The sequence below is a fragment of the Sander vitreus genome, chromosome 21, assembly GCF_031162955.1.
Source record: "Sander vitreus isolate 19-12246 chromosome 21, sanVit1, whole genome shotgun sequence".
Classification (NCBI taxonomy): Eukaryota; Metazoa; Chordata; class Actinopteri; order Perciformes; family Percidae; genus Sander; species Sander vitreus.
Window position 1 is genome coordinate 4,420,457 of NC_135875.1, and position 27,768 is coordinate 4,448,224.

At 40.5% G+C, this 27,768-nt stretch overlaps 1 protein-coding gene across 1 annotated transcript in view; it reads right to left on the bottom strand.

Moving 5' to 3' along the window:
- LOC144536096 (rho GTPase-activating protein 44-like) overlaps positions 1–27,768 on the bottom strand; it is a 94,425-nt gene that overhangs the window by 32,198 nt on the left and 34,459 nt on the right. Inside the window, 9 exon segments of the mRNA XM_078279033.1 lie at positions 497–624; positions 3,100–3,181; positions 3,269–3,337; positions 4,693–4,810; positions 8,235–8,311; positions 9,091–9,202; positions 11,512–11,588; positions 12,288–12,407; positions 13,218–13,257. Coding sequence (XP_078135159.1) covers positions 497–624; positions 3,100–3,181; positions 3,269–3,337; positions 4,693–4,810; positions 8,235–8,311; positions 9,091–9,202; positions 11,512–11,588; positions 12,288–12,407; positions 13,218–13,257 — 823 coding nt within the window.

Below are 27,768 nucleotides of genomic sequence, written 5' to 3' on the forward strand. Positions count from 1 at the left end.
TTGTTAGAGAAGTTCTCTGATTGTTGCCGTAGAGCTTTAGATGAAATCAACAAATATTTCTCTGCACCACATCCCAAAACATGATCCATAACACATTTAACACACACCGCATCACGTCTAATGACTGTAGAGTGGGAATCAAGTTATTCATAATGATATATTTGTGATTTTCTTTTAACCTCATAAAGATTTGTTTATGGAAAACACTTACTGTACGCTCAATATGTCTCCATTAAACAATCGTTACGGGCCGAGCAATTAAAGCTGCACAGCTCGCTGGCCTGATAACATTATAAAATTAGGACATATCTTACCATCACACATTAATTAAACAGTCAAGGATTATTTGTTTCAGCTTTAAGCAAACTGCTTTGAGGAAACCAAGTGACTTCATCTAATTCTGCTACATTTCTCTTCAGTAAATGTGTTTACTGTGTTTCTGTGTGTCACGTAAAAGAGAGTATAGATGCAGTTTGTGTTTGCTGTGGAGTCTGACCTCCTCCTGCATGCCACACTCCAGCAGCATGGTGACACAGGCCTCGATGGGGAAGGCAATATCTCTCCCGCTGAGCGCTAAGTGCTCCTCTAATGATTTCCCGTAGCACGGCTTCTCCACCCAGGTCTCTGTCAAACACACACAAACAGATAAACACACACACGCAAAAACATGCATGAAATACAGAAGCAGCTACAGATGCTAAACATTTTCTCCCAGGCTGCAGAAAGTTTAGACTGGGTAAACCCAGCTCGATCTGGCGGCGATTTGATTTCTCCCTGCAGCTCAGGCTGGAAACCTGTACGTTTATCTATCCTGCTTCCGTTACAATTTTGCGGGAACCAATCACAAACTGGCTTATCCACCTGGCGTGCTATTGGCGGGCTTAACACGATGACTATAGAGAAGCGACCGAGCAGCTTCTTGTTTACATTCAACATAGCGGCCACAATGCGGACACCGGCAGTACAGCACAGTAACCCGGTGATAGCGCTGTTGCTGCTACGTCACCCGGATCGTTGGTCTGATTGGTTGAAGGACTATCCAATTGCGTACAGAGCCATTTGAACTATGCCCATTGATCACGGCTCTTGTGTAGTAGAAATACAGAGCAGACTCCCAAGACTAATGTAATCTTAAAAGATTGAGCTTTAGTTTTGGAGGACCTTAAAGGCCCCAAAAACCTATTTTCTCATTTAGCCTTCTCTCTAAACGATGGGAGTCCTGAATGAACACTATTATCTGTCAAAGTAAGAAAGACACTGGTTCTTTCACAGGAAAGATTTCCTGGTTTTTTGTCGGTGCGGGAGCAAACTCTAGTCTTTTTTGCCAGTGCCTTTTGGTCATGGGGCACTGACATGAGCACTGACCTAACTTACATGCTTTTGGGGTTGTGAGGAAACCGGAGCACCCGGAGGAAACCCATCCGAACACGAGGAGAACAAGCAAACTCCACACAGAAAGGCCCGCCCGAACAGTATTGGTCATCTTACTTTAAAAAAGTAATTAGTTACAGTTACAAATTACTTCTCCCAAAAAGTAATTGAGTTAGTAACTCAGTTACCACATTGTAAAAGTAATTAGTTACTCAGCAAAGTAACTGTGAAGTTATTTTTTACGTTCTATAACATCCCAGCCCAGGAAAAAGACTTTATCCACGTCTGCCTCAAGCAACTCAAATCTTATGAAGCACCTCACATCAACACATGCTAACACGACCCTTGTTGCTGCTGCTAACCCAAGCCCAAGCCCAAATGCAGCTAGCGTGAGCTCCAGCGAAGGAGACGGAGCCACTCTGTTGAAACAAGCAACGCTCGATTTTTCTGTATATAGTGTTTTTATTCTTCAATCAGTTAATATAAACATCTTTGACATTAAAGATGTTATAGAACGTAAAAAATAAAGTTACTTTGCTGAGTAACTAATTACTTTTACAATGTGGTAACTGAGTTACTAACTCAATTACTTTTTGGGAGAAGTCATTTGTAACTGTAACTAATTACTTTTTTAAAGTAAGATGACCAACACTGAGCAGCAGCAACAAGGGTCGTGTTAGCATGTGTTGATGTGAGGTGCTTCATAAGATTGGAGTTGCTTGAGGCAGACGTGGATAAAGTCTTTTTCCTGGGCGCAGCGTGCATGTTACATAAACATTCTTGCCTTTAATTTCAATGAGCGAGAAGTAGTGCCGGTACTTCCAGTTCGAGAACGCTATCTTTGAATTTCCCTGGCTCGTCGCCATTGTCGCTGTCTTGTGTTTAGTGGTAGTCAGAGCGTGCAGTGAGACAGTGTGAGCAGGGCATCCGCCCACCCAGCCAATCATCATTCACAATACTCTATGTTACGTGAGATTTGAAACATGTTGGCTGAAGAGGAAAGATACAAGGTCAAGAAGCACTTTCACTTGGATTGATCAGTGACCGCCCTCTTTTTGAACGGCTCTGGTTCCCAAAGTGAATTTTCCCATTCAATTGCTCTATTGACGTTTCATTAAATGCTGATAATGAAGAGTTTTAAGTCTGGAACCAAGCCAACCAGCTACAAGATGAATCTTGACCATAAAACATTTTGACTCGGTGCAAAAAAACATTTTGAAAACTGAAAAAGACTGTGTACAGAAACAATCAAAGACTTCAATGGTAGCAGCTTACTAACCGACAATCAGATACGTCGCTGTTACTCTTAGGACTGTGGGTAGTGTAGCACTTCTCCATGACATCGCGAATAAAATCGCGGTTGATTTCATACAGACTTCTAGCTTCTACAGGAGCAGAAACCTTCGTTTCACAACCTCGCAGCTCGTAATCAATCCACCTCGGATGCTGTAGACATTATGGCTGATAATCAAACTCCTTATGGAGAAAATGACCAGGATTTTCACATCCGGAACTACACTGTAGAGCTCTACTAATGCTGAGGACTTGCGTAAAAGCTGCGTCAGCAACAGTTGAATTTAAATGTTAAAGCTTCAATTAAAACTACATTTCAACAACAGGACCCCGAATTGTTCGTTAAACACATGCAAACTGACACACATGGACACTGCAGCAGAGCCTGAGCACGATGACAGACACACACAGACTGAGTGTTGGTCTGAAACTCACCCTGATGAGCTTTGATCTGAGGCAGCACACTCTGAAGCAGCTCTAATGACTTCCTGTGGTACTCTGCCTGGACTTCTATCAGCTAGACAGAAAAGAGATCAGAGAGTCTGCGATGGACGAGAACAACATTTCTGTTTCTTCACAGTCGCAGCAGAGATGTTGTACTTACTGTCTGGAAGTAGCTTGCATAGTCCATTTCTTTGGCCACAAAACTGTACATGTCTGCCGATAGCTGATCCTGGTGAAGACGGAGAAAAAAAAAACATTTTCAAACAACAAAATAAATCCTAATTAAAACCAGAATACAGTTTTCCCTAGCTTTATAAAATACTTAGGTGCACGTGTTTGGCGGGGGGTTTAGGGGTCGTCGGTTTTTCAATAAATAAAAAAAAAGAAGCAGTTTGGAGCTTTTTCTGTGTCGCAAATGTTGGAAAAGCTAGGGTAGATAATAAATAAATAACGCTCAAAAAGCTTAAAGACAAAGAAGTCCACTGGGACCGACTACAACCATAAGATCTGAGGAAAGTATTTTAGTTAGTTTGATGCTCACATTGATTTAACATTCATTTCGGCTTAGGTGCTGCCCAAAACGGCTCAGGTGCTGCACCTAAAGCGTGATTTATGGTTCTGCGAGGGCTCCACGCCGAGCTTTCGCCGTAGCCTACGTAGTTTCTATGCACCAAAAGCATGGAACCACCGTCAATGTTCACTTACTGTAAGCTGGACACTCTTCCTACCCCTGCACGTTTTAAGATTGTAATTTCAGATCACTTCACTTCTGTGTGTGAATGTTTTCATTAAGTATTATTTACTTGTTTTGTGCTTCATGTTTTATGTGTCTTGTATCTCGGCATCATTGAAAATGATTTCCGAGATTCTTAAATAAAGGTTATGAATGAAGTTGGCTGAAGTTTATACTTGTGCGTTAGACAGTGTGTGCGTCTTTAAGAGAATAGCAGGGCTGACGTGTGTCTGTGTGTGTGTGTGTGTGTGTGTGTGTGTGTGTGTGTGTGTGTGTGTGTGTGTGTGGAGTGTTGGGTAGAGCGAGTGAGAGAGTGACGGTGATTACCTTCTGAGGGCTCTAGAGTCCTAGTGAGAGAAACAAAGTGTCTCCCCTGTTCTTTCTGACCACGGTGGGAAATCTGGAGCAGGAAAAGTTAACTCTCTCCTTGATTTCATGTTGTTTATGGAGAAGTAGAACCAGGAAATGAGTCGGGGGGGAAATAAAACGCTACCAAGCCACGGCCAAGACAACTGCGTCGCCGCGTTGTGTAGTTAAATCTTTCGAGAGGGTGCACGTCAGGCTACTTACGAACGTAGCTACGGCCTAGATTTAACGCAGACGCATAAAGCACGCTTAAAATGTATAATGGTAGGGAAAACCTTGGAATATTTCACCATTTGAGACAGTTGTGTTCACATCCCATCATATATTTAGGCCAGATTCAGGGACAGGAGGAGAGTGATCAACACAGATAATAACAGATAATTCTCTTACATAAACATATTGATTAGAGCAGCTTTAACCCTACATTAAAGAATAGCTGACTGATAAAAACACACAACTGAGGGTGAGTAAAAGTGAGCACTGACTCTACAGATCTCCATGCGGTTGGCTGCCTCCTCCATCTCTTCCCTGAGGTGGTCGGCCTTGGCTCCTGTTGGCTGCAGGTTGCTAGACAGTCCGGAAGACTTTGTGGACTGATAATACCTGAGAACAAAACAAAAACACTCCTCTTTTCAATATGGTTTTGTATAGTATCCCTTTTTTCAGTGACTTTACTAAAACCACACTTTGAAAATAGTCCCGCATTCAAAACCTTACTGAAGTCAAAGTATGTATCAGCAAAATGTATAGTGCAGTAAAATGTTCCCTGTCAGTGTTCAAACACTTCATTACATTTTCACAAAATGATACATCATTTTACAGCTCGTTGCTAAACAAATCATTCTGTGTTCTCTCCCAAGCTTGGCAAATAAGAGTTGCTACAAAAAAGGTTCCTTTCTCGAAGCACAATTAAAAATTTTCATAATCAGCCAACCAGAAGACATCCTCCCAAATGGAGGTCATTTCAGTAAAAAGTACATCCCGTAAGTCCTCGTAAACAGGACAATAAAACAAAAAATAAAGCTCATTCGCAATTTCAGCTAGTTCACATAATAAACGTCTGTCCTTTTCTGAAGGAGTAAATGTCCTGCATTCTAAACATGACCTAAGTAAAAGTATTATCAGCAGATTTCACTTTAAGTCTCATTGTTCCCTGTCAGAGGTTTTCCATTATATCTGATGTTTCTGGATTATAATTCCTGCTGCAGTGATATGTGTGTATGTGGCATTTTACGGCTGTAAATGTTTAAGGTTGTCCACATTTGAACTCCTTTATATATAGGAGATAAGATCATCATATGTTTGTAGCATCACTGTCCTGTGAGAACCAGGTATGTCTAAAAAGTTGTAAGACTTTTTTCAGCTTTGTGACGATGCATTTTCCAGCTGATCCAAGTGGCTTTATAAATATTTTATTTAGCTTAAGAAGTAGAGGAATGTTCGGTAACACTTTACTTGAAGGTATCTAAATAAGAGTGACATGACACTGTCGTGACACATGAACCCTAACCCTAACTGTCATGACAAAAACCGAATGGCACTTACTGACAGAAGCGTTATGTCATAAACGTTTGTGACTTGTTTATAATGTTTATGACACGTTCATGACAGTGTCATGTCACTCTTATGTAGCTACCTTCAAGTAAAGTGTAACCGAATGTTCTTAACACATAAAGGAACTCTTCATACTTCAGTTTATCTCGAACATTCAACATCAACACATCTGGAGATACGTGGCATTCACTGGACAGGAAGGGGAGGAAAAACTGTCATAAATTTGTCTATGAGATGTACTGGAGTACAAGTATAAAGTAGCATGACATGGAAATATTAACAAAGGACCTCAAATCACAACTTGAGTAAATGTACTTAGTTACATTCCGCCACTGTGAACACAGCTTGTTAAACTAAACAAAGACATTTTCATTTGCCTTCAGCAGCTTAATACTTTTGTATTTGAGAGTGAAAATCGTTGACAACTAAATCTGACAGCTAACAACATGACTCATGGAAAAACAAACAAATGTTTTTTTAATACCAACTTAACTCTTCAGCTAACACTTGACTATCTCAATCTAAATACATATATATATAAAATTCATTTAACTTAAGCCATTTTCTCTTCTAATTCAATCCCTCCTCTTAACTCTCTGTCTGACTTTCTGTCTGCGTAGACTCTCTGGGTGGAGATAATATGTCGTGCTGCCAGAGGAGCTCAGCACACAGCGGGATGATGGGAAAAACTGTCTCAGATTTGGGTCACTAAAGAAAACTGACTGGGCTGCAGTGAGGAGAATTACATTTTCTCTCTGTGTCACTGCTCAGAGTGGCTCTGAAACGACGGTGAATCAGCACAAAGGAAGTGTGGTGATTGTATGATTCTGCCATCAGAAAACAGCTCCTGATTGGACAGGAGAGAAATCTGTGCCGAGGTGACGTTTCCAACAATTCAGGAGGTCTAAAGTTTAACAACCTATTCAAGACTGAAAGATGGTGAAAGTTTTGCAGCTTCACAGCCAGAAAAAAAGTCTATAATAACCAGTGTTGTTTACTTAAAGGTACCGTGTCTGGAACACTTTTATAATACAACCCGCAATTTACAGTCTAATCCCCCGGCTCACAAGCCGGCAGAACTCCGCCAGAGGTTTCATGGGATTTGTTGACAGTGATAAAAATATAAAATATCACCTTTAAAGCTTTAGTGTGTGACTTTTTATATTAATGAACGTCTGTTACATTCAAGCCGTTGCCAAATGAGTTGCTACAAAGCTAACTGAGACTCTCAGCTCCTCACAACTCTCTCTGTATTTCTCAGTATGACTATGTTCAGAAGATTGTGTCGTCCAGTGACTTTCCCTGCACAGAAACTCGAGTGAAGATAATCACCTCTTCTGAAGAGTCCATGTTTTTTTAATCCTCCGTGTCCTCCTTGGCTACTAGCCGTCCATCTCGCCAGTCAAAAATAGCCGAGGGAGGAGAGTAAAGATGGAAAGCTCCAAAAGCTTAGTTCCATATAAATGCACGGATAATTTGTTGTTTTGTCGTTAGTGAAAAACAATATTGACCTTGTAGTTGAAAAAGGAGCCTCATATAAGAATGACATTTCCTCCTATGGAGTCCGTTCATTCGCATACGGAGATCGCCTATTTTTGACTGGGAAAATGGCGGATAGTGTGAACAACTGAGTTGCTCAAAACGTCTCTTTTTAGTAAACTGTGTACACAAACAATGTTCTGAATGCTGGAGTTCATGTGTAGAGACCCTGGTGATACTTCAAGCAACGTTTCATGTTGTCAGAGCCTTCTTAGTGTTTTATAAATAGTGATTTTGATGCGATCATAGTAGTGCCCCTAACTCTCCCATTCAAAAGGCCATTTGACCGAAAACGAGAATACAGTCAATCTTAAAAGTGGTGATTCCGTCCTAAATATGCTTTTAAACGAAAGTTTGACTCGGGTACATTCACAAAAAGACCCTAGGTTGCATTTTGGCGAGAGTTACGCTTTAAGGGGAGACACTACAGTTGAATAGGGTAAACAAAATCAACCAATAAACATCATCATAAAACTTCCTCAGCTGACTACATATATTAAGACAATTCTTTTTTTGTACTACAAGTTCTCTGAAGTGTTATGTTTAAATATGCAAATGAGGCATTATCTAATGCTAACTTTTGGTAAATTTAGGAGAAATCTACAGACACAAAGAGACAAAGTGTCGTAAAATAAATGTTTTCTTTTTCACAAGTCTGAAAGAAAAGTTATGGAAGCAAAATCACATTGCAGTGCATTAAAAAAAACAATGTTTTCGTGATTTTCTGTTGTCTCGCCTTAAGCAAAATTAATTAAATATGCATTACAGAATGTTTTTATACTCCAGACATTCATGGTTACAACTTCACTGTGTGTAATGAAATCCCAGTGGCATTCAGTGGGAAGCTTCAGGACCAGTCCACTCACAGGGGATAGAGTTTCTCACATCACAGCCAAGTCTCTTTTATCACACGTACCTGTAGTAAGAGACTCACCGTGTGCGCGCTGAGTCCATGTCCAGGACCAGCTTCGCTAAATGTTTCCTTTGTTTCTGGATATTTGGGATTTCCACCTGAGAGGACGAAGAAGAGGGTTGTTTGTTTGGTTGTTGGTGTGAAAGAGGAAACAGACTCGGCATTGTCAGAGGCTTTGCACCTGTTTCTTGTTCTCATGAAGATTCTTTTACTGACTAATCATATTCAGTATGTCCTATATTAAACACACGTACAGTGCAGGTTTGTCTGAGAAGTTTCAGGAACTATTAAAGGGCTCAAATCAACCTTGTCTCAAGGACTGGCTAGTCCACACAGCATTCTGGGATGGGAGAAAAACGTGCTCAGGTTTATTGGCATTTCTTTAAACCAATCACAATCGTCTTGGACGGTGCTAAGCGTCGCACGGTGCAACGTTGCCTCTGCAAAATAGCCTCGGGAAGGAACTTGTTTAGGTGGAATGTGTGTACGTTTAAAGGTTGTTTCAGATTGGACAGATAGTCTAGCTAGCTGTCTGGATTTACCCTGCAGAGATCTGAGGAACAGTGAACCATAGTCCTCAGAAATCCAACGGAGTTTAGAATACCAACACAAAGAAAGAGGAAGGTAACGGACGTACGGCCGAAAAGAAGGACATACAGCAGAATTTCCGGTGGCAACGGGGCAATCCCAGAAGTGGAAGGTTGTGAGTATAGACTAGTCTGGGTCCACTTGAATATATTTTCCTGCCTAGATTTATTTATCTTGTGAAAACACCAGAGACGGTGGCCGGGTTAGCTTAATTTGCAGAGGCCAGCACTAGTTAGTTTGATTTGAGTCCATTAATGACACAGGCCTGCACACAGTGTGCTTTCCGTACCTCTGCGAGGTCGTACAGAGGGTCGACGACGTCCCTCTCGATGGTGAGCTCGAACAAGATGAGCTCGTGAGCGAGTTTTTCCTGCGTCTCGCCACAGAGCTTCAGCATCTTCCTGCAACAGACAACAGGACCAGAAAACATCGGTGAACAAATCAAACAAAGAGCACGAGTCAGGCTCTCAGGTTACCAGAGGTACAACAATAGAAGAAGTGCTTTTGGTCAGTCAGTGTTCTCCGTAACAGCATCTAAAGGCTGGAATATGTTCTATTTGTTTATTTTGCACTATAAAATCAAGACAACAATTACACAAAAAGTTAAATAATAAAAAAATAAAGATTGTGCAGGTGAGATTAAGAAAACCCCTAGGGGCTTATAGAAGGAGTCGCACCTAAGAAAGAGAGGAATTGTATAGAGAATGAACAATTGCAAGTGTCCTAAACAAAAAACAACACATTGAACACAAGTAAGCACTGAATTAAAAAAAATATATATATATAAAAAAACTAATAAAAGCATAAGGTTGGCTACGTAAACATCAAAGGCATAAAATAAATTACAATAATATAGATAAAATGAGGATATGTGGACTGATGTGTGTATGTGTAAGAAGAAATGACAGCAAGGCCGAACAAAATGTGATATGAATAGTTCAGACATAGACATGCAGCAAAGGGCTGCAAGTCGGAGTCGAACCCAGGCCCACAGTGTCGAGGAGTAAACCTCTAAATACGGGAGCCTGCTCTACCAACTGAGCTATCCGGGCACCCTGATTGATAGAATCTTGAACTCTTTAAAGTTGTGGATAAGAGAAGTAAATACTTATTGTTCTTTTATTGGTCAGCTGAAGAACTGGCTTATTGATAATCAGATATGTGCACCTTAGATTGGTGACTGCCTGTTGACTTTGGCTCCCTGTCTGCAGATTTGTCGTGTCTTGTTGCTGTCTGTCTGATGTCTTGTGTTCGTTACTTGTTGTGCATTATGCCCGTTTGAATGTTGGTCTGTGTATGGTGCTTTTACGTGCTGACTGTCTTAAGTCGTTGTATTGTATTTTATTTTTTTAGGTTGCCATTTTCAAACTGGCCAGGGACAACAGATGAAAATTGGCCTGCTGAGCTAACTCTGGCTCATTTACAGTTACTTTGCTGTTGATTAATGAACACTGTCCCTGTCAAATAAACAAATAAATGAAATGAGTCACAATGTGAGGTTTTCTCTACCACAATCCTCCTGGAGGATAACAAAAACAATTTCCTTATAAACTGCTGATATTTATGCAACTCTCTTTCAAAACTCTTACAAACAACAGTGATGCCTTCACATAAATTCATGCAGCAAGGTGATGCAACACAGGGTAACTCACTACATCAACATGTGCATATAAAAGCGTTTCATTTCCTGTGTTTTTCTGAATCTGAAATAAATAAAAAAAACATCCAGATGATTTATATCTGCAGATGCTTTTGTGTTTGCAAAAGAGTTTAAAAATGTATTCCAAAGGTTTTTTAATTGTCATCCAGACGTTGTCGATGGCCCAGAGAGCTCAATATACTTAGTGGCCCAATCCCAAAGTGAGCCCTGAGGACTAAGGACTAAAGACTCACAGACTTAATTGATCTCAGGTGCTAAGTGAGTGAGTGTGTGAGGCCACATGGGCTCAGATAGGTAGAAATGGGATTGGGACAGCACTTCACGAGATCACGTGTTACCTTGGCGACGTTTAATAACAAAGATGTTGCTGACACTTGCCGGTTTGGAAGTTTGTTGCTTTCCACACGGCCGAGGCACAGGAGACAGCTGCCTGATTCCACATTTTTTTCAAACTCTGGTTTTACAAGCTGGACGACAGGCTGGTCTGTGTTCCGTGGTCGTGTGTCCTGCTGTTGTTTACCTTTGTAATTTCCGGATTTCCCGATGGTCTCAACACTTTGAACTGTGGGTAATTCCCTTTGGTGAAGTCTGCATCGATGCAGACTCACAGAAAGGGCTCGGTAAGTGTGTACTCAAACCCTCACACCCTTTGAAATTTGACATTGGGACAACCATATTTTATATATATATATATATATATACACACATTTGGGATTGGGCCAATAACACACGCAAAGAAACATGATACATGCAAATAGATAAAAGTCGCATGGGCAGCATTTAGAAAAAGCGTTACAAAATGAGACAAATGAGTTGTGTCTTCAACATTTGTTTATATTTTGTCTCTATATGTTTTGGCAAGTTGCAGTGTGTTGAGCTGTATGTCTGGACATGAATGTAAAATCAGTTCTGGGTTATAAAAACATTCCTTTTCCTGTCGCTGTTTTTAGAGAGAAAATGCTCCTACAGATAATCAACGTGTGTGTGTGTGTGTGTGTGTGTGTGTGTGTGTGTGTGTGTGTGTGTGTGTGTGTTTCAGTGTGTACTCACCCTAGTAGAGACTCGTCCCCGAGCACAGCCGCCCCCTCCACCATACATTGTGCTAGTGTTGTAAGAGGAAGCTTCTTCTGCGCAGAATCACACAAACAAACACACAAACACACAAATCGATCGATGAGTCAGCCAGTCTGCTGAATGTGTCATTCAACACTGGAAAAACAAGTGAAATGAACCACGCACGTAAAAACAAACAGACATGTTGCAGGACACACACACAAAGACACAAACCTGAAAGAAAAATCCTTTGTTCTCTCAAACCGATGGATATCATCAATTTGTGTGCTGTTAACTGGGAAGAAGGAGATGCTTTGTAATTAATTAATTAATTATTTTTACGTTATTAAGCTTGTCGTTCTCACTTTTCCCCAGCCAGCCTTATCTGCTCCTACCATTGACACTTTCCTAACCTCCATCAAGGAGATTATCGCTGCATATCATGTCGCTTAAATTGCCTCCTTAAGTCCTCCACTCGCCTCCCTCCCTCGCGTCTTAGTCCCTCCCACCGAGGAGGTACGGGAGAGACGCAAAAGAAATCATGTGTCTGTCAGCAGGATTACGGAAAAAACTACGGGCCCGATTTTCATTAAACTTGGTTGAAAGGTGTAGCAAGTGCCAAGGAAGAAACCATTCCATTTTTGGAGCAGATCTGAATCATGGTGCGGATACACAAATTATTTTTCACTTTTGTTACATTTTGAGATAGGGCGTTTGGCCTTGGCGGATGTCTGTGCTCTCCGAGCCTGATTATTTTTTGGGTTGCTTCTCACCGAGGGCGACCTGACAGACTTCTTGTCCACGTCCACGCCCTGCTGGCCCTGCAGACAGGCAGTCAACTTCTTGTGTGTGCTGTGGGAAACCTGCTTGACCAGCTCCAGACGTTTCTCCACCTGACACAGAAAGAAAGAAAATAGAGCTGCAGTGATTAATCGATTCATCGATTTGTTGTCAACTATTAAATTAAATCGCCAATTATTTTAATAATCGATTAAACGATGAAAATTCTCTGATTCCAGCTTGTTAAATGTGAATAGTTTCCTCTCTCCTCTGTGACAGTAAACTGAATATCTTTGAGTTGTGGACAAAACAAGACATTTGAGGACGTCATCTCGGGCTTTGGTAAACACTGATCCACATTTTTCACCATTTTTTGACATTTTATAAACCAAACAACTAATCCATTAATTGAGAAAAAAATCAACAGATTAATTGACTATGTCAAAAATCGTCCGTTGCAGCCCTAAAAGAAAAGACATGAGACACGATAGCATGTACTCGTGCACAGATTAGGTACGTTTCAGGACATCCTCAATCAAGTCAGTTACAGACACGCACATGCAGGCCCCTACATCCTGTCTGTCTGGCATCAAAACAAGCTTCTTTTCAGCCGCAGACGTCATACGACACCATTACCTGTGTCACTTAAATGCCTCTCATTTCATTATTAAACCAACTCAGTGGAACCGACGTCGCTGATCAATTACAGTGCTGCACTCTGAGTCAATCAGTGGGGACGTTCAGCCTTTTGTCTCACAAAGAGGTTCAATTTCAGCGCTCATTAACGTCGCCTGAAGGCAGTTCAGAAAACCATTTGAAAAAGTAATTTCATGCACATTGAATACTTTGAGTTGATGATGATTTCTTTTTCCTGTGAGAGGCAGCAAACATCATTCAAAAAGACACACTTAATTGATTATTACCTGTAGTAGATCTTCACTTAATACTTCTGTTTTTTCAGCCCTGGAAAAGAAGAGAAAAAGAAAAAGGAGGCTGTTAGGGTGGACGGGGGAATTCCGTAATTACATAACCTTTTGCAGAGGGAACTGGGCAACATACACACATATGGGCTACTACTCAATCAATGTAATTACACCATTTGCTGAACAAATAATAAATGATATTGCAGTTGCAGCCTGGAGCTAAAATAAGTAATGTTCATATTTCAACTTTTCAACGGGGCTCGAGCTAATAAAGAGAAAAACTCTCAGGCAGGGGCGGAGCGGGAAGGGTGGCTTGTGGGGCTCCAGCTACAATTTTTTTCTCAAAAACCCCAAATCTTTTAGGGTTTTAAGATAACTTCATCTTCATCTGTCATTTGCTCTCGGTCTCTCGAAATATCAACGTTCATCGTCCTCCAAATTTCAGCAAGGACTGAGTCCTTCGTTCAGAGGATTTCCCATAGACAGTAAAGGATGCATATGTGTATCCTTCGTGCTCCAAATCACCCACAATCCTATGCGCGCGGCTTTGCTGGCTCGTTAAAAATAAAAATCAATGGCGGACCTAAGCAGGAGTTGTAGCGGGATCGCTGACGGCACAATAATCATTTAAATGTAAGTATCTTTAGTGTTTGCCGTACATTTGTTATCACTGTTAATGTGTTACATCAATGTAAAGCTTAAAGGCAGCTACACACCGGGCCGATAATCGGCCGTTGGACAGTCTGGCGAGGTCAGTGACTCGAGTCTGTTCGGTGTGTTCCGTGCCGTCGTCCGTTGGAGGAGCCGTCGGCCTTCATTTTGGCCGACCTGACATGCTCAGTCGGAGACAAGGCAGTCGGGACTCACCTGGAAATGGCGAGCGGGATGAGCGTGACTAAGCCTCTCAAAATCTGACGGAAATCTTTTAAACTAACCTTTGTCGATCTGAAATGAAGACAGATTCAGCAACTGCACGGCCTGTTTCTCGCTTAAAATGTTTTCAGAAACAAGTTTCAGTGAACTATTTTAGTACAATATGAGATCGTATTCTGAATCAGCGCCATTAATGGCTGGTTGAAAAATCCAAACTCCGGAATCAGCTGCCGGTTTTAATTTTTTGGGCAACAATACAGATTAGCGTCGCCTGCTGTTATGGAAATGTATTACGTCTCGTCGCTTTGGTGTGTTCCGAGGCATTTTTTTGACCAACTCAGGGAGACTGATCAGTCCAACTGGCTTTTCTGCCAACGGTCGGCCGTCTGGTTGGTCTGTAACCGCCTTAACGCTTTAATGCTGGTACAAATTGCTATTATAATTAGGTAGATACACCCGAGCTAATGTTAAGCTAACTGAACCTATCATTTAACATTAGGCTGTTAGCTGGGTTGCTGTCTTTTCTGCCATTTGTTTAATGTCCGGTGGCAGAGAGATGTGCACTTGCTAGCCTGTACCATTTACGTGTTCTCCGAATGCTAAGGAGGAGCCTGTCCTAGCCTCTGAAGGACCTGACTTGGAAGGACTAGTCCTACCCAGGAAGGATCCTTGACTTTGAGAAACGGCTAGTAACAGGATGTCGGCCTTCCTGGATGATTCTTTTATAGATTTTTAACTATCATGTGATGCACAGATTTTTAGGCATCTTATTATCTCAAATGGCTTGAAAAACAGTGTATATAGCTGCCGTAAATGGAGCATAAGTCCCGAATGTAACAACCCCTGGTCTCAGGTTGGAAATCTGACAGAGAAAAAAAGAGCTTGAATGTCACTCAGGATACTTTTTGGCAACATATATGACACCAAATGCATGCCTATCTGTCATGGAAAAGGGATCCTGCTCTGGCCCTTTCCCTCAAGTTTCTCCCTTTTTTCCCTGTTAAATAGTTGGTGTGAGGTGTTTTTTTTCCTTTTCCTGCTTTTCCCTTTGAGGCAAATTTGTCATAAATAAAAATTGTATTAAATTGAATTTACAGTATTGAATTAACAGTTTCTCAAAGTTACCTCAGCAGTCAACACTATATAGTCTCCACAGGCCCACAATTAAAGCTAATTAATGTTTAATCCACCACATGAAAGATAATCTCAATAATCACAACAATAACTGTCAGATAATGGAATTACTTGCCTAAGTATGATGAAGCCTGGACTCTAAACTAGATGAAAATATGAAAAAGCGTGTTGATTAACTTCCAGACAATGTAATTAAACAGTTATCACGAAACAAGAGTCTGCAACCGTAGCAGCTCTGTGAGGCTGCACAGCAGTGCTACTGTACGAGCTAAATGCTAACTCAAAATTACAATGTTACTGTTACTCAAACAGGAGGAAGCATTTGTTGGGACTATTTTCAGCGGCGGATTAATCCATATGCTTTACAGGTCAGTTATAAACCACTTTAATTCATTAGGAAGATCCATCCAACGACTGTTTGACGACTTACTCTCTTTTTAAATAATGCTGCATCTGGTAACAAGCTTACACTTTATTTTACCGTAATTTCCTAATCATTTTCTGGGTAATTTCCCAGAAATAATTCCTATAAATTAGGACTAATTATAGGATAATTAAAATAGATTAGATAGATAGATGGATAGATGGATGGAAGGATGATAGATAGATACTTTCTTCATCCCCACGGGGAAATTCAAGTATCCAGCAGCTCACACGTACATTTAAAGAGACTTAAAAACGGGATAAGAGCAGCATTACTACAAACAGCACAGATCTGATCTGATTGGACAGAGGCCTTATAAAAGCTGCCTTTTTAGAAAGTCAAACCAAACAAGAAATTCAATTACAATCAATTCTTTGCAAAACTGCAAAACATGCTCAGGCTTATTTATCGATGTTTTTAAGAATCAAAAACCTACAACAGCTCTGTCTCCTCTCTGAGAACAATAAACCAATGAAGTCCACCTGACCTCAGCTCACTTCCTAAACAACACAGACAACTCATCCTCTCAGATTGAATCCTGACACAAACAGACTTTACATTTAGTCAAGAATAAAACCAGCTGGACTTACAGAGGCGTGCGGTTCCTGCCTATGGATCTAGTCCTGCTGATCTGCAGCTTTCTCTTCCACATCCCCCCTGCTAACAGCAGGCAAAGCACCTGTTTACAGGCAGGAGCCGAGCGACAATAAGAGGGGGAAAGTGAAGTGACAGAGGGAGGAGAAGAAGGGCAGCCTGAAGAATGAGACCTGCTAAGCTCGTCTTTTCACTCTTTCTCTCATCCCCCACCAATCTGTTATCGCTGCTATACATTCATGTCTGTCAACAGGCTGGACTGCAGAAAAACATGTTTGCCATTAAGAAAAGGATATAAAACATAAAAGACAGTTTGATCCTGATCTTTTAAACCCAACAAACACACACAGACAGACATACGTCACACACCTTATTTCTCATGGCTGATTATTTATTTGATCTGGTTGAAGTGGAACAGCTGGAAGCAGGAGGACAAAAAGGAAAAGCTCATTTCTTTCCACAGCTGGTGTCTGTTCGACTGTGAGCCTCAGCATGCTACAGTATCTGTTTTTTTTTTTTTTTACACACAGCTCTTAGCTAATGCAGCTATTTCAGCACTGTGTGGTGCCTTTCTGCGTATTAATCCACCCAAAAATGAATCTTTTGAAGGTCAAATACCACCTGCACCTCAAACAGTGCAGTGGTTTAAGCTTGGACTCAGTTCATTACGATCTTTTGTAAAATATCAAATAAATTATGTATTTCAGTTTATAGTTTTACTACAAATATCAAGGCCAATGTGTAACTAATATAGCAACAAAAAAACAAACAGGATATACAGTACTATATTAGTGTCTAGCCCCAGATGTACAAAGTACGTAAGTTGTTAAAAACTCTGGTGGAGTAGAAGTTTCAAACCCATGGAAAAACCCCTAAAAAAAACAATTAGCTACTTGTTGAGGTTCAATATTTTGTGTTATACCTTCTCTGTTTGTAACTCACTGCTGCTGCCTGTAGACGCCAAGATACACTTGAAAAAATGGGACAGGAATGTAGTTACTTTTGAATGGTGTTTGCTTACAAAAGGAAGGAACATTAATATTAGACCTGATGATGGATCAGAGGGGAAACAAGAAAGTTAATAAGCACGTAATCAAAGTGTGAGTGTTCCTGAGTGGAACATGAATTTGAGCACCAAATTGCATGACAATCCATCCAATAGTTGTTAAGATATTTCACTTAAAACCTCATGGTGGCGCTAGAGAAAAAGTCAGAGGATCTTGAAAGTCAGTAGGATTAATCTTCTGGGGAGCGTAAATGTCTGTACAAACTTTCATGGCAATCTATCCGATTGTTAAGCTATTTCAGTCTGAACCAAAGTGGTGGACTGACCGACATCAACAGCCACCTGCATTGGTAAAGGTGCATTAGATCGATAGAAAGAGGATTTAATCTAGTCTTTATCTGTGTGGCTTTGTGAGTGTGTGTATAGCTTTAGCAGAATGACTGTTTCTGTTAGCACAGTCACAAAGGCTCTGTCTCTGTATGTTGATTTAACCTTCATTTATTTCTGACACACTGTGTGCAAATCATGGCTGGTTTGAAGTAAATCGCCGACCGTCACTGGATCCATTTCCTCTCTGACAACAAGGACAGCAAGCAAGCAAGATTTACTGGCTCAGTGAATTTATATACGAGGGGATAATGATACACACACACACACACACACACACACACACGAGTGGTTAGCAGTTATTCAACACCAGTGCTGCTCTTACACACTCAGACAAACACAAGTAATCCAAACATGCTTACAATGCAAAGGACTGTTTCTTATTTTGCACACGCACACACACACACACACACACACACACACGTACAATGTTTTTTTCCAACCAGACGATGAATCCTCTCTGACTTTTTCTTGACCTCACAGTCCTGCTTGTATTATATTTGCTAATGTACTTGAATAATAAAAGAATACAATAACGTCTGCAGACGATTCATGATATCTCGAGTTTGAACTGTCATGTCCTCAATTACCAGCAGGAGGCAAGATTCAAGAACACTTTGCCCCCACATCTCCTGAGGAAAATGAATGTAACATTAACTGTATTTTAAAGCTGTAGCTGCAGCAGCATAATGTACCTGCAGTGTTGCTGGATGCATGAATGTCACAGTGGCTTTTTGTAAAAAAGCAGCTGCATACTAGAGAATGTGTGAACACAGTGGCTATCAGAGCACATATTCACACACAGGGCACACTATTCTGATGTAAAAATAGACAATTTTGAATAAGTCGTATGCATTTTAAACCATTAATATCTTCAACTAAAGGCTTTTAATGTTCCTTTTCTTCTCGCTGTGCCTGAAAAATGTTTCTTTTTTAAATAAAACATCCATGCAGCCAACATTTCCACGTGTTTGGCCGAGTCTCTGCATGTCTGCACGTGTTAGGAGAGGAGAAGGTCAGCTGTTAATATTGTTGTGCTGACGTTTCCCCTCGGGGGATTTGGACATCGTAACGCAGACTGACGGGAGGTCACAGCTGAGGAAGGGAGAGGCCGGAACAACACATGGTTCATATTTTTGGAAAAAGATCAAAATCAAAGGGGTACAAAAACAAACACTCGCAAGAAACTGAATATTATTTATGGTCGCTTTTGCATCGGAAAAAAGGGGAAACGACTTTATCAAGAATATAATTGGAATATGCTCCATCTCTCTCTGCAGCTTTTTGTTACTTGTTTGACACATCAAGGGCGCTAAAGCCTCCTGAATCAAAGCCTCAGCAGCAGAGTCAGGACTCTACTGCAGCATCAGTTTCTGTCGTCACACCCGGGATTCCCACTGGCACAGAGAGAAGAGAGCGAGGAGGCGAGGCGGTGGGGGGAGGCAGTGATGAAGAACACAGAAGCAGCGAGAGAGAAGACGATAGAAGATAATCAATGTGTGAAAAGGGGGTTTTACAGAGATAAATCTTTTGAGAAGATTTGGAAAGAGAGCTGGTGAGAAAACACATGGTTCTTCTTGTAAAATGACTCAGCTCTTTGTTTTTGCTCTTTTCTCGGGTCCAGAACTTCTGGCAGAAGACCAGAAACGTCCACCTAAAAAGGGTTCAAAGGCCGCTTCCTCTATTCAGAAACTGACGCACCAAGACTGCAAACCTGGCAGTTAACCCTGAGGACTGTATACAGTCACATTTGGTTACTGCAAGGAAATGAATAGCTGTGCACTAGCAGTGTTTCCCATACATTGATATCTTTGTGGCGGCCCGCCACTCAATCAATGTTGACCGCCACATACTGCTGTATCTGCTCTCAAATTTTGTTTTCAATTGTGTTCATGTTCAAGTGTTCAACAAGTTAACAACATATACAGTAACATTTAAGTTTCTTTTTTTGTCTTGCATGCAGAAGGTCACAAAGAGGTGAACAGCATCTGGCTGTTAAACAGAATTACAACTTGTGGTATCTTGTTTTGTCAAAGAGCCCATTTATGTTTTTTTCACAAGATTACATTGTGTGCTGTAACTGCCCCTGCACCCTTACAGCCATGAGGATGGGACTGTGGGCAGCTTGTCTATTTAAGCTGTTATACAAAGTTGGCAAAAATATTTGCAGTACAATTTATAAAAGTATTCTGCACCTCTTTCCGCGCGTGGACCCCCCCACCCCCGGGTCAGCTACCACCGGATATACAATCTAATTCTGTGTGAAAAACTGACACACTTTATAAATCAGTACTATCTAATGCAATCTAACAATAGATCTGCCATTTTCCAGCTACCGTTAGGCTAACATTACCATGTGTCTTTAGCTGCATGCTACCAGCCGGTAAACTACGCTGCGTCTGTTGTGGTTTTCTTTGGATGTGCGCAAGTTGTCAGGGGTGGAGAGATAAAGAAATACTGAGGGAGTGAAAACACCTTAAACTTTGAAATTTCCCTTAATACTTTTCCTGTTGAACGTTTTGAATCCCCCCTTAAAATAAATAATATAAAAAATATATTCAAATGTTGGCTGAGTGAGGTTAGTCTTCGGAAGGGGCTAAAGTGCGTATGTCATTCAGAACACAAGACAAAAGAAGAGTTTACTTGCAAAACGCAATGTGCAAAATAGTTGTTTTTGATCAGTAGGAGCCGAAATCGCGATCAAAATTTGATTAATTGCACAGCCCTGCTTGTTAATACATACTACATTTTTAGTAGGCAGCACGGTTTAGTCCCAGGAGGTGGAAAGTGAATCTTTGGTAGTTCCATAACATTTAATACTACTTCTACTAATTCCCCAGAAAACATACTGTATGTATTGTTCCCTTTTTAGCCATTAATTTCCTGGAAAAAACACAAAAAATCCTGAGGAAAATAGAACAATACAAACTGCCTCTGAGATGTCGCAGCTCTTACTCAACTATTCAATTCTACCGTTATTATCTCCGCCCTCCTGTCTGCTGTGAGCTCCGATCAATACAGCAAAGATGTGTATTTGCAGGAGACGACCGACCTGAGAAAGCCATTATTTGTGTGCTTTGATATTTTCATTATATGTCTGCAGACCGGCCATTTAACCCAGACTGCCTGGAGGCAAAGAAAAGAGTGATATGTCTTGTAATATCACTACGCCAGAAGGACATACTGCACTTTGACTGCATTAATATAATATGTAGGCTTAGAGCTGAACAGGTCTTCTGTATTGAATATGTAATTCAGTCTATCTTAAGAAGGGGAATTGGTATATGATGAGGAAAAAAATGGTTCAAGGACAGAAAAATCCCCCAGGAGGAATGTTCCAGGTGAAGTCAGATTACCCAGCATGCCTCTCTCCCGCCACTAACTGAGGAGAAGAGTGGGTTTGGTGTTGCTATGGCAGCAGGTGTTGCAGCTATGGAGCAGATGGATGGATGAAACATCGAAGTGGAGAAGGCGTGTGAAGATGAATGAAGCGGCAGAGTAAAGTGGAGTCACTTCTCCAAACAGCAGCCTGAGGTGTGACGCCGGCGGCCGAGCTTTCATTTGTCACAGCAGCAGAAGATGAGATCTGTATCTTCATCTCTCTCTGTGTGTGTGTGTGTGTGTGTGTGTGTGTGTGTGTGTGTGTGTGTGTGTGTGTGTGTGTGTGTGTGCGTGCATGTGTCTCATCCTCACATTTTCTTTTGGTTTCAAGGTCAGGTCTGTGTGGAGTCGGGGTGGAATAAGAAATCATCATGGAGCCTAAAAGGCAACCTCACTAAAAAGTAAATATGTGCACGTATATGTGATAGACTGGAAAAATGGAAAATGAAAACACACTGTACACTGTATATGAGAAGATTGATACCACTCTCATCTGTGTGTCAAAACAGCACAGAAAAATGGGAGGCATTAGCTTAGCTTAGCACAAAGACTAGAAGCAAGGGGAAACAGCTAGCCTATAGGTTTTAAATCCGTATTTCATAGAGAATGTTATCGTAGGCAACAGATGGTTTTACGGGGAGTAACATGCTCCCAGCTATTTATTTTTAAGGGATTTCAAATGTAGTGCTAATATTTTATTTATTTAACATTGTAGGTGAATGGTGAGGGCCATCTTCGCAAATTCAAACTGCAAAGATAACAAAGGGAGATGGACGTTTCAAATGCAGTTTGAATCGGTAAAAATCTGTTCAGCCACGGTGGAGATGTCAATGTCAGAAGTTTAACAATAATGTCTTTTCCACAAATGTGATGGTGTATTGAGGAGAATAACATCAGTAGGCTATAAGCTGTAGGTGAATGGTCTAGGGAACCAGGGAAACGTACATTGAACATTTGGCCTTGGGAAAAACATGCTGGGAACATTTCAACCATTTAAAATGTCTTCTTAATGTGTCATATAAAGAGGATATTGAGCTGGGGAACACATGACACTGGGGACATAGATATACACTTAACAGTGTTTTGTTAGCAGTGCTCTTGAAGACCAAGTATAAGTAACACACCATTTAGATAGATAGATAGATAGTTTATTGTCATTGCATCTCACACAACAAAATTAAGATGACATGATAGATAGATAGATAGATTTAGCATCTAAACCGTACGCTCTTGGCATTTGCAGGAACGTTTTTTTTTCTGTTCAAGATGCTAACTTACTAACAAGCTATCTGAAGTTAACTAAGCAGCACAGTTTCCCCCATGGTGAAACCAAGGGGGTAAGTCAGCATCCATAAAGCGTAGCTCCTATGAAGCCATTTTGTTGCCATCAAGCCATCACCCGACGTTAGCGTCCCATTGACTGCCATTCATTTTGACGTCACTTTGACAGTGAATAACTTTACATCTGAAGCGTTTAAAGACTCTATTTGTCCATTGTTTATTTCTAAAGAAACACGACAATGTATAAAAGGCTCCATTACCTTGTACCTCACGTTATGGCTCCGTAGCAGACATTTTTGGAAAAATAGGCTAACCATTGTGTCATAACCACCTGACTTACTGTCGCACAGTAGAGGAATTACCGTATAGTACAGGAGAAGCTCGCAGGCAGTTTCGACTTACATTAGCTGTTTAAGCTTAATTACTAATGTTAACTATCATTTTAGTTAGCAATAATTAGCCTGTGTATACCTGCGCTCTCCGTCTCTGCAAGATTGGGAATGATTGAGATTTCTGAAGACTTACAACTTTCAGACAGGTTGCTCACGTCATATCTATGTAGTCAAGCTCAGTTTGAGGCTGCGCAGTAACGCTCAGCCATCACCGGAAAAGTGCTTCTAATATCCTTCACTGGTCTCCGTTGAAAACAACGGCATCACTTTGTCCATTTCTGGAACTGTCTATGGGTGAAACAAAGACATGGCTACAAAGCTAACGTGGCTTGTGTTTCAAAGTCTGTAAAAAATTCAGATCTTGAAATTCACCAGGATGCCTTTTAATGATCAATTACATTTTAAATCCCTTCTTTTGGGGTTCTGAGTTTTCTCTTAAAAGAGAGCACAGTATGTAATTTACAGAGCACATCTGAATTCTGCAGCTGCAAAAATCATTCAGTTTAATTTAAGGTGAAACAGTCAAATCCACCTGATTAAAAACATAATTTAATCAGGTTTAAATGAATATTTCAGTTACTCTTCTAGGCAAAATCAGTCTTTTGTTTTCCTACAAAAGAGACATAATCATAGCAAACAATTTGTTGCATCTGACAAAGAAAACTGTCAAAAAGAGGACTGTCAAAATGTGTATTTCAACATGTTTCAGACCAAATCATTTGTTCTGTTTTAAAGCCAAATTAAATCTTCCTTTTTGTGGATCCACTCCAACACTCAGACAGATACTGTATTGAGCTTTGTGCTTTTCACAACAGACCACCTTGATTCTGGTGTCCATGCAGAGCACATGCTGCATAGTAAACAGCCCCAACACAACACAGCACTAGATAACAAAACACAACCGGGGGCTAAAGCTTTTCCCCCCCAAATCAAAATGCTGCTCACAGCCAAAGGTTTCGAGCATCCACGTCCAGCTCTCCGGAGAGTTTGCTATTTTTCTCGAGGAGCACTAAATCCCACAGCTTTTCTCAGCTGAATGCAATGAAATGGCCGGACTCATTCCAGATTCACCCGCAGTACCTTGGCCCCCTTTGGCCCTCATGATTAACAAGGCAACAAAACACAGCAAAGCTTGGAAAAATAAAAATCTACCGTAGGAGGTCGTGCACTTCTTAAAAGCCTCCAAAGATTCACTTTCCACCTCCTGGGACTAAACCGTGCTGCCTGGAAAAAGCACAGAACTCTCCTGAATAACAAGAAAAGACAAGCATGTGCGTCCAGTTTTAGAGCTGAAAGAGCATAAAACCTTTTATATAAAATATCATTATTTGTCTTGTATATTAAAAGGTGTCTGTATGCCTCAAAGGAAGTCCAAAACAAACAAGACCCACTTCATGCAGCTCTATTTTATCATGAGATCACAAGGGGACACATGACAGTGCTATTAGGGCTGCACTATATATCGTTTTTTATCTTCATCGCGCTATCATGTGGCGCAATAACCATATCGCGAAAGGTTGCATCATATCGCAAAAGACACTCAGAGGTTTTTTGTGTTAGTTGAAAGAAAATATCAGCAGAAAACTGCACTTTAAATTGTTCTGTCATTCTTTTTTTAAAGATAATTTTTTGGGCATTTTAGGCCTTTATTTATATAGGACAGCTGAAGACACGAAAGTGGAGAGAGAGAGGGGGAACACTCGAGGAGTACACCTCTATATATGGGTGCCTGCTCTACCAGGTGAGCTACTCAGACACCGTGTCATCCTATTTTTAGTGGTGCCTTTTATATTCAATTCAATCTTCAATTTGTTCAATAAAATAATGTTGGTAATTATTTCCTTTCATTTGTTTTAAATTCTTCAAGCAGCAGAAAGGCAGATCTGAGTACACTTTGAGTACAGTTGATGTATCGCAAGTAATATCTTTATCGCAATATTCAACAACGTTATCTCATATTTTCCTCATATCGTGCAGCCCTAATTGCCAGGGCTGTCCTCGACCTCGACTAAAGACATTCTTAGTCGACTAACACTCATACGATTTTGTCGAAGTTGATTTAATCAACAGATCTGTAAAACTGAGTTTCACAAACAAATCATGCAAAAGCATCACTTTAAATCTTGCGTTCACCACAGATTAGGGCTACACAATTAATCGCAATCTTATCGAAGTCACAATATGGTCTAGTGCAATATCCAAATCGCAGGGGGGTGCAATACTGTATTTGTTAAAGGTAAAATAAGTGTCAAACCATTCTGAATGAAGTATTGTGGTGCTGCAGAGACGTCCCGGCCTACAAATCCTATCCTACAGACTAGAGAAAAACATCTTTGTTTGGTACAGATCCTCGCAAAACTCAAACTATAATCATTTTCATTTTTTTCAATTTTTATATTTTTTATGAAAATGAGAATGATACAAAAATGATCATTCCCTCGAATATCATAAATCATATAGCAATCGCAATATCAGTCAAAATAATCGCCGTTAGATATTTTCCTCATATCGTGCAGCCCTACCAAAGATGAGCTGATATGTTAAATAAGTTATTCAGCATGAAAAAAAAGCACAAAAAGGACTAATCGACTAAAATAAATCTTAGTTGACTAAAGCCGCCTACACATGATAAGCGGTTTGCTCTCTGCGCACCGCTAGGTAGGGCGCAGAGAGCAGTGCAGAGAGCAAAGCACAGCGCAGGTATTCGTCATCAAGGGTGGCAAGGGAGCTATTTCCCGTTGTTAGGTAACTACATGCTGTTATCTCATTGGTTGCGCTTTTGAAAGGTCAGCGGCAACTAGGTCAAAGTTAAACTAATTTGAACTTTGTGCACAGTGCAAAGCGGAAAACCCAAACGGTGCGCGACGCCAGGGGTAGAGCAGCGCATAGTTAGGCGCCACCGCTCTCCCCGTAGGAAATCAATGGAACGGCCGGCGCAGAACGGTTTTGCCGCTTATCATGTGTAGGCGGCTTAAGACCATAGACTGTTAATATTAATGGACAACGCATCCGGTTCGGCGAAGTGATGCAAATGCGGAAGTCCCTTAAACCTGCATTCTATCTGAATTCCAGCAGGGGGCGACACGTGTGGTTGCAAAAGGAGGTCTGTTTCTGTAGAAGTCTATGAGAAAGTGACCCACTTCTCACTTGATTTATTACCTCAGTAAACATTTTCATAATGAGTTTATGGTCTCAATCGCTAGTTTTAAGTCTTCTGCAACACAGAATGATGTTCATTTTTTTAATTATGGTCTCGGCTCAGCAGATCTCCACAAACCAATGGGTGACGTCACACATGCGCTGTCCATTAATATACAGTCTATGCTTAAGACCAAAAACTACCGATTAGTCGACTAACCAACTAAGAGGGGGCAGCCCTAGAAATTGCTTTAAATAACTTCAATTAATTGTTTTTATTGACAGACACCTCACACTTTGCAATAGATATATATAGGAGAATATTGTTTGTCTGTTTGTTTTTTTCTTCTGAAAAACATGCAGTGGGCATGAGGGCAGTCATATTATTTATTTCAAGCACCACAATCTCCACCAATAAGAGAGAGTAGCATGTATTTGATAGCAATATGTTTAATCAACTCAGGTCTTTTCTGGACAATAATAGAACCCTATTTAGAGAGACTTTAGAGTAAATCAAACTAAATCTTGTAAAAGTGAAGGGGAAATCCTCATGCAGCAGAAAATGACCCCTCTTACATCACAGAGTGCCATGAGAGGCCAACTGATCTCCCAAAAAATGACAAAGGAAAGTCTTATGAGGAAGAACTGAGATCTGATTTGAATGTTTCTTTAAAGGACTCCGGCAGCTCAGACTGAAACTTTAATGCCTCATGGTTTGATGCTATTAATATTTCAGTACAGCTAAAAATAAAAAGTGGTCTCAACAATATTGTAAGAATGGGAAAGGTGAGTGCTCTAAAGGACAGCTGCAACAATTACTTTCATTATCAGTTACTCTGCTGATTATCTTCACCATTCATAGATTTGTTGTTTTATTTATAAAATGTAAAACAATGTGACACCTTTAAATGTATTGTTATGTCTGATCAACAGTAATAATATATTTATACATTTATATTAAAATGTTTCTGCTTGGTGGCCGGGTTAGCTCAGTTGGTAGAGCAGGCGCACATATATAGAGGTTTACTCTATACTCTTCATCTGTCCTGTAGAAATAAAGGCCTAAAATGCCCCAAAAGAAATCTTAAAAAAAAAAGAAAAAGAATATATATATATATATATACACACACATATACACACAAACCCTATGGTATTTTATACTTCTACTTCACTACATCTCAGAGGCAAATAGTGTACTTTTTATTCCACTACATTTGTCTGACAACATTTGCTGATTTAGATTATTGAAACAAATTATAAACCAACTAATAAAATATGATTAATTATTAGGTTAAACTACCAAGCAGAACAAAAAGTAATTAAAATGAGCTCCACATTTACCAGCTGCAACACTGAAGACATTAACACATTAATGCAGCAATAATTATAATCCAGTAACATAATAATATACTGTGGTATTGATACTTCTTCCACCTCTGGACAAAAGTAAATAAATGGTCTTTTGTGTGTGTGTGTGCCGTGCAGCTGTTCCCAAACAAACACTTCTTTTGACTTTATGTTTTGTGTTTCTTTATGATATAAAGAAACACACACACACACACACACACGCACGCATGAACGCACGCGCACACACAGACACACAGACATGCATGCACAGACCCACGTACACACACAGACACGCACACACACACACACACACACACACACACACACCCACACACGACACGCACACACACACACAGACACGCACACACACACACACACACACACACAAACACGCACACGTACTGGGTTTGTTTAATTTGTTTCACCATCTTTGTGGGGACCCGTCATTGACATAATGCATTCCCTAGTCCCTTACCCTAACCTTAACCATCACAACTAAATGCCTAACCTTAACCCTTACCCTCACCCTAACCAGAACCTAATTCTAACCCTAATCCTAAAACCAAGTCTTAACCCTCAAACAGCCCTTCAAAC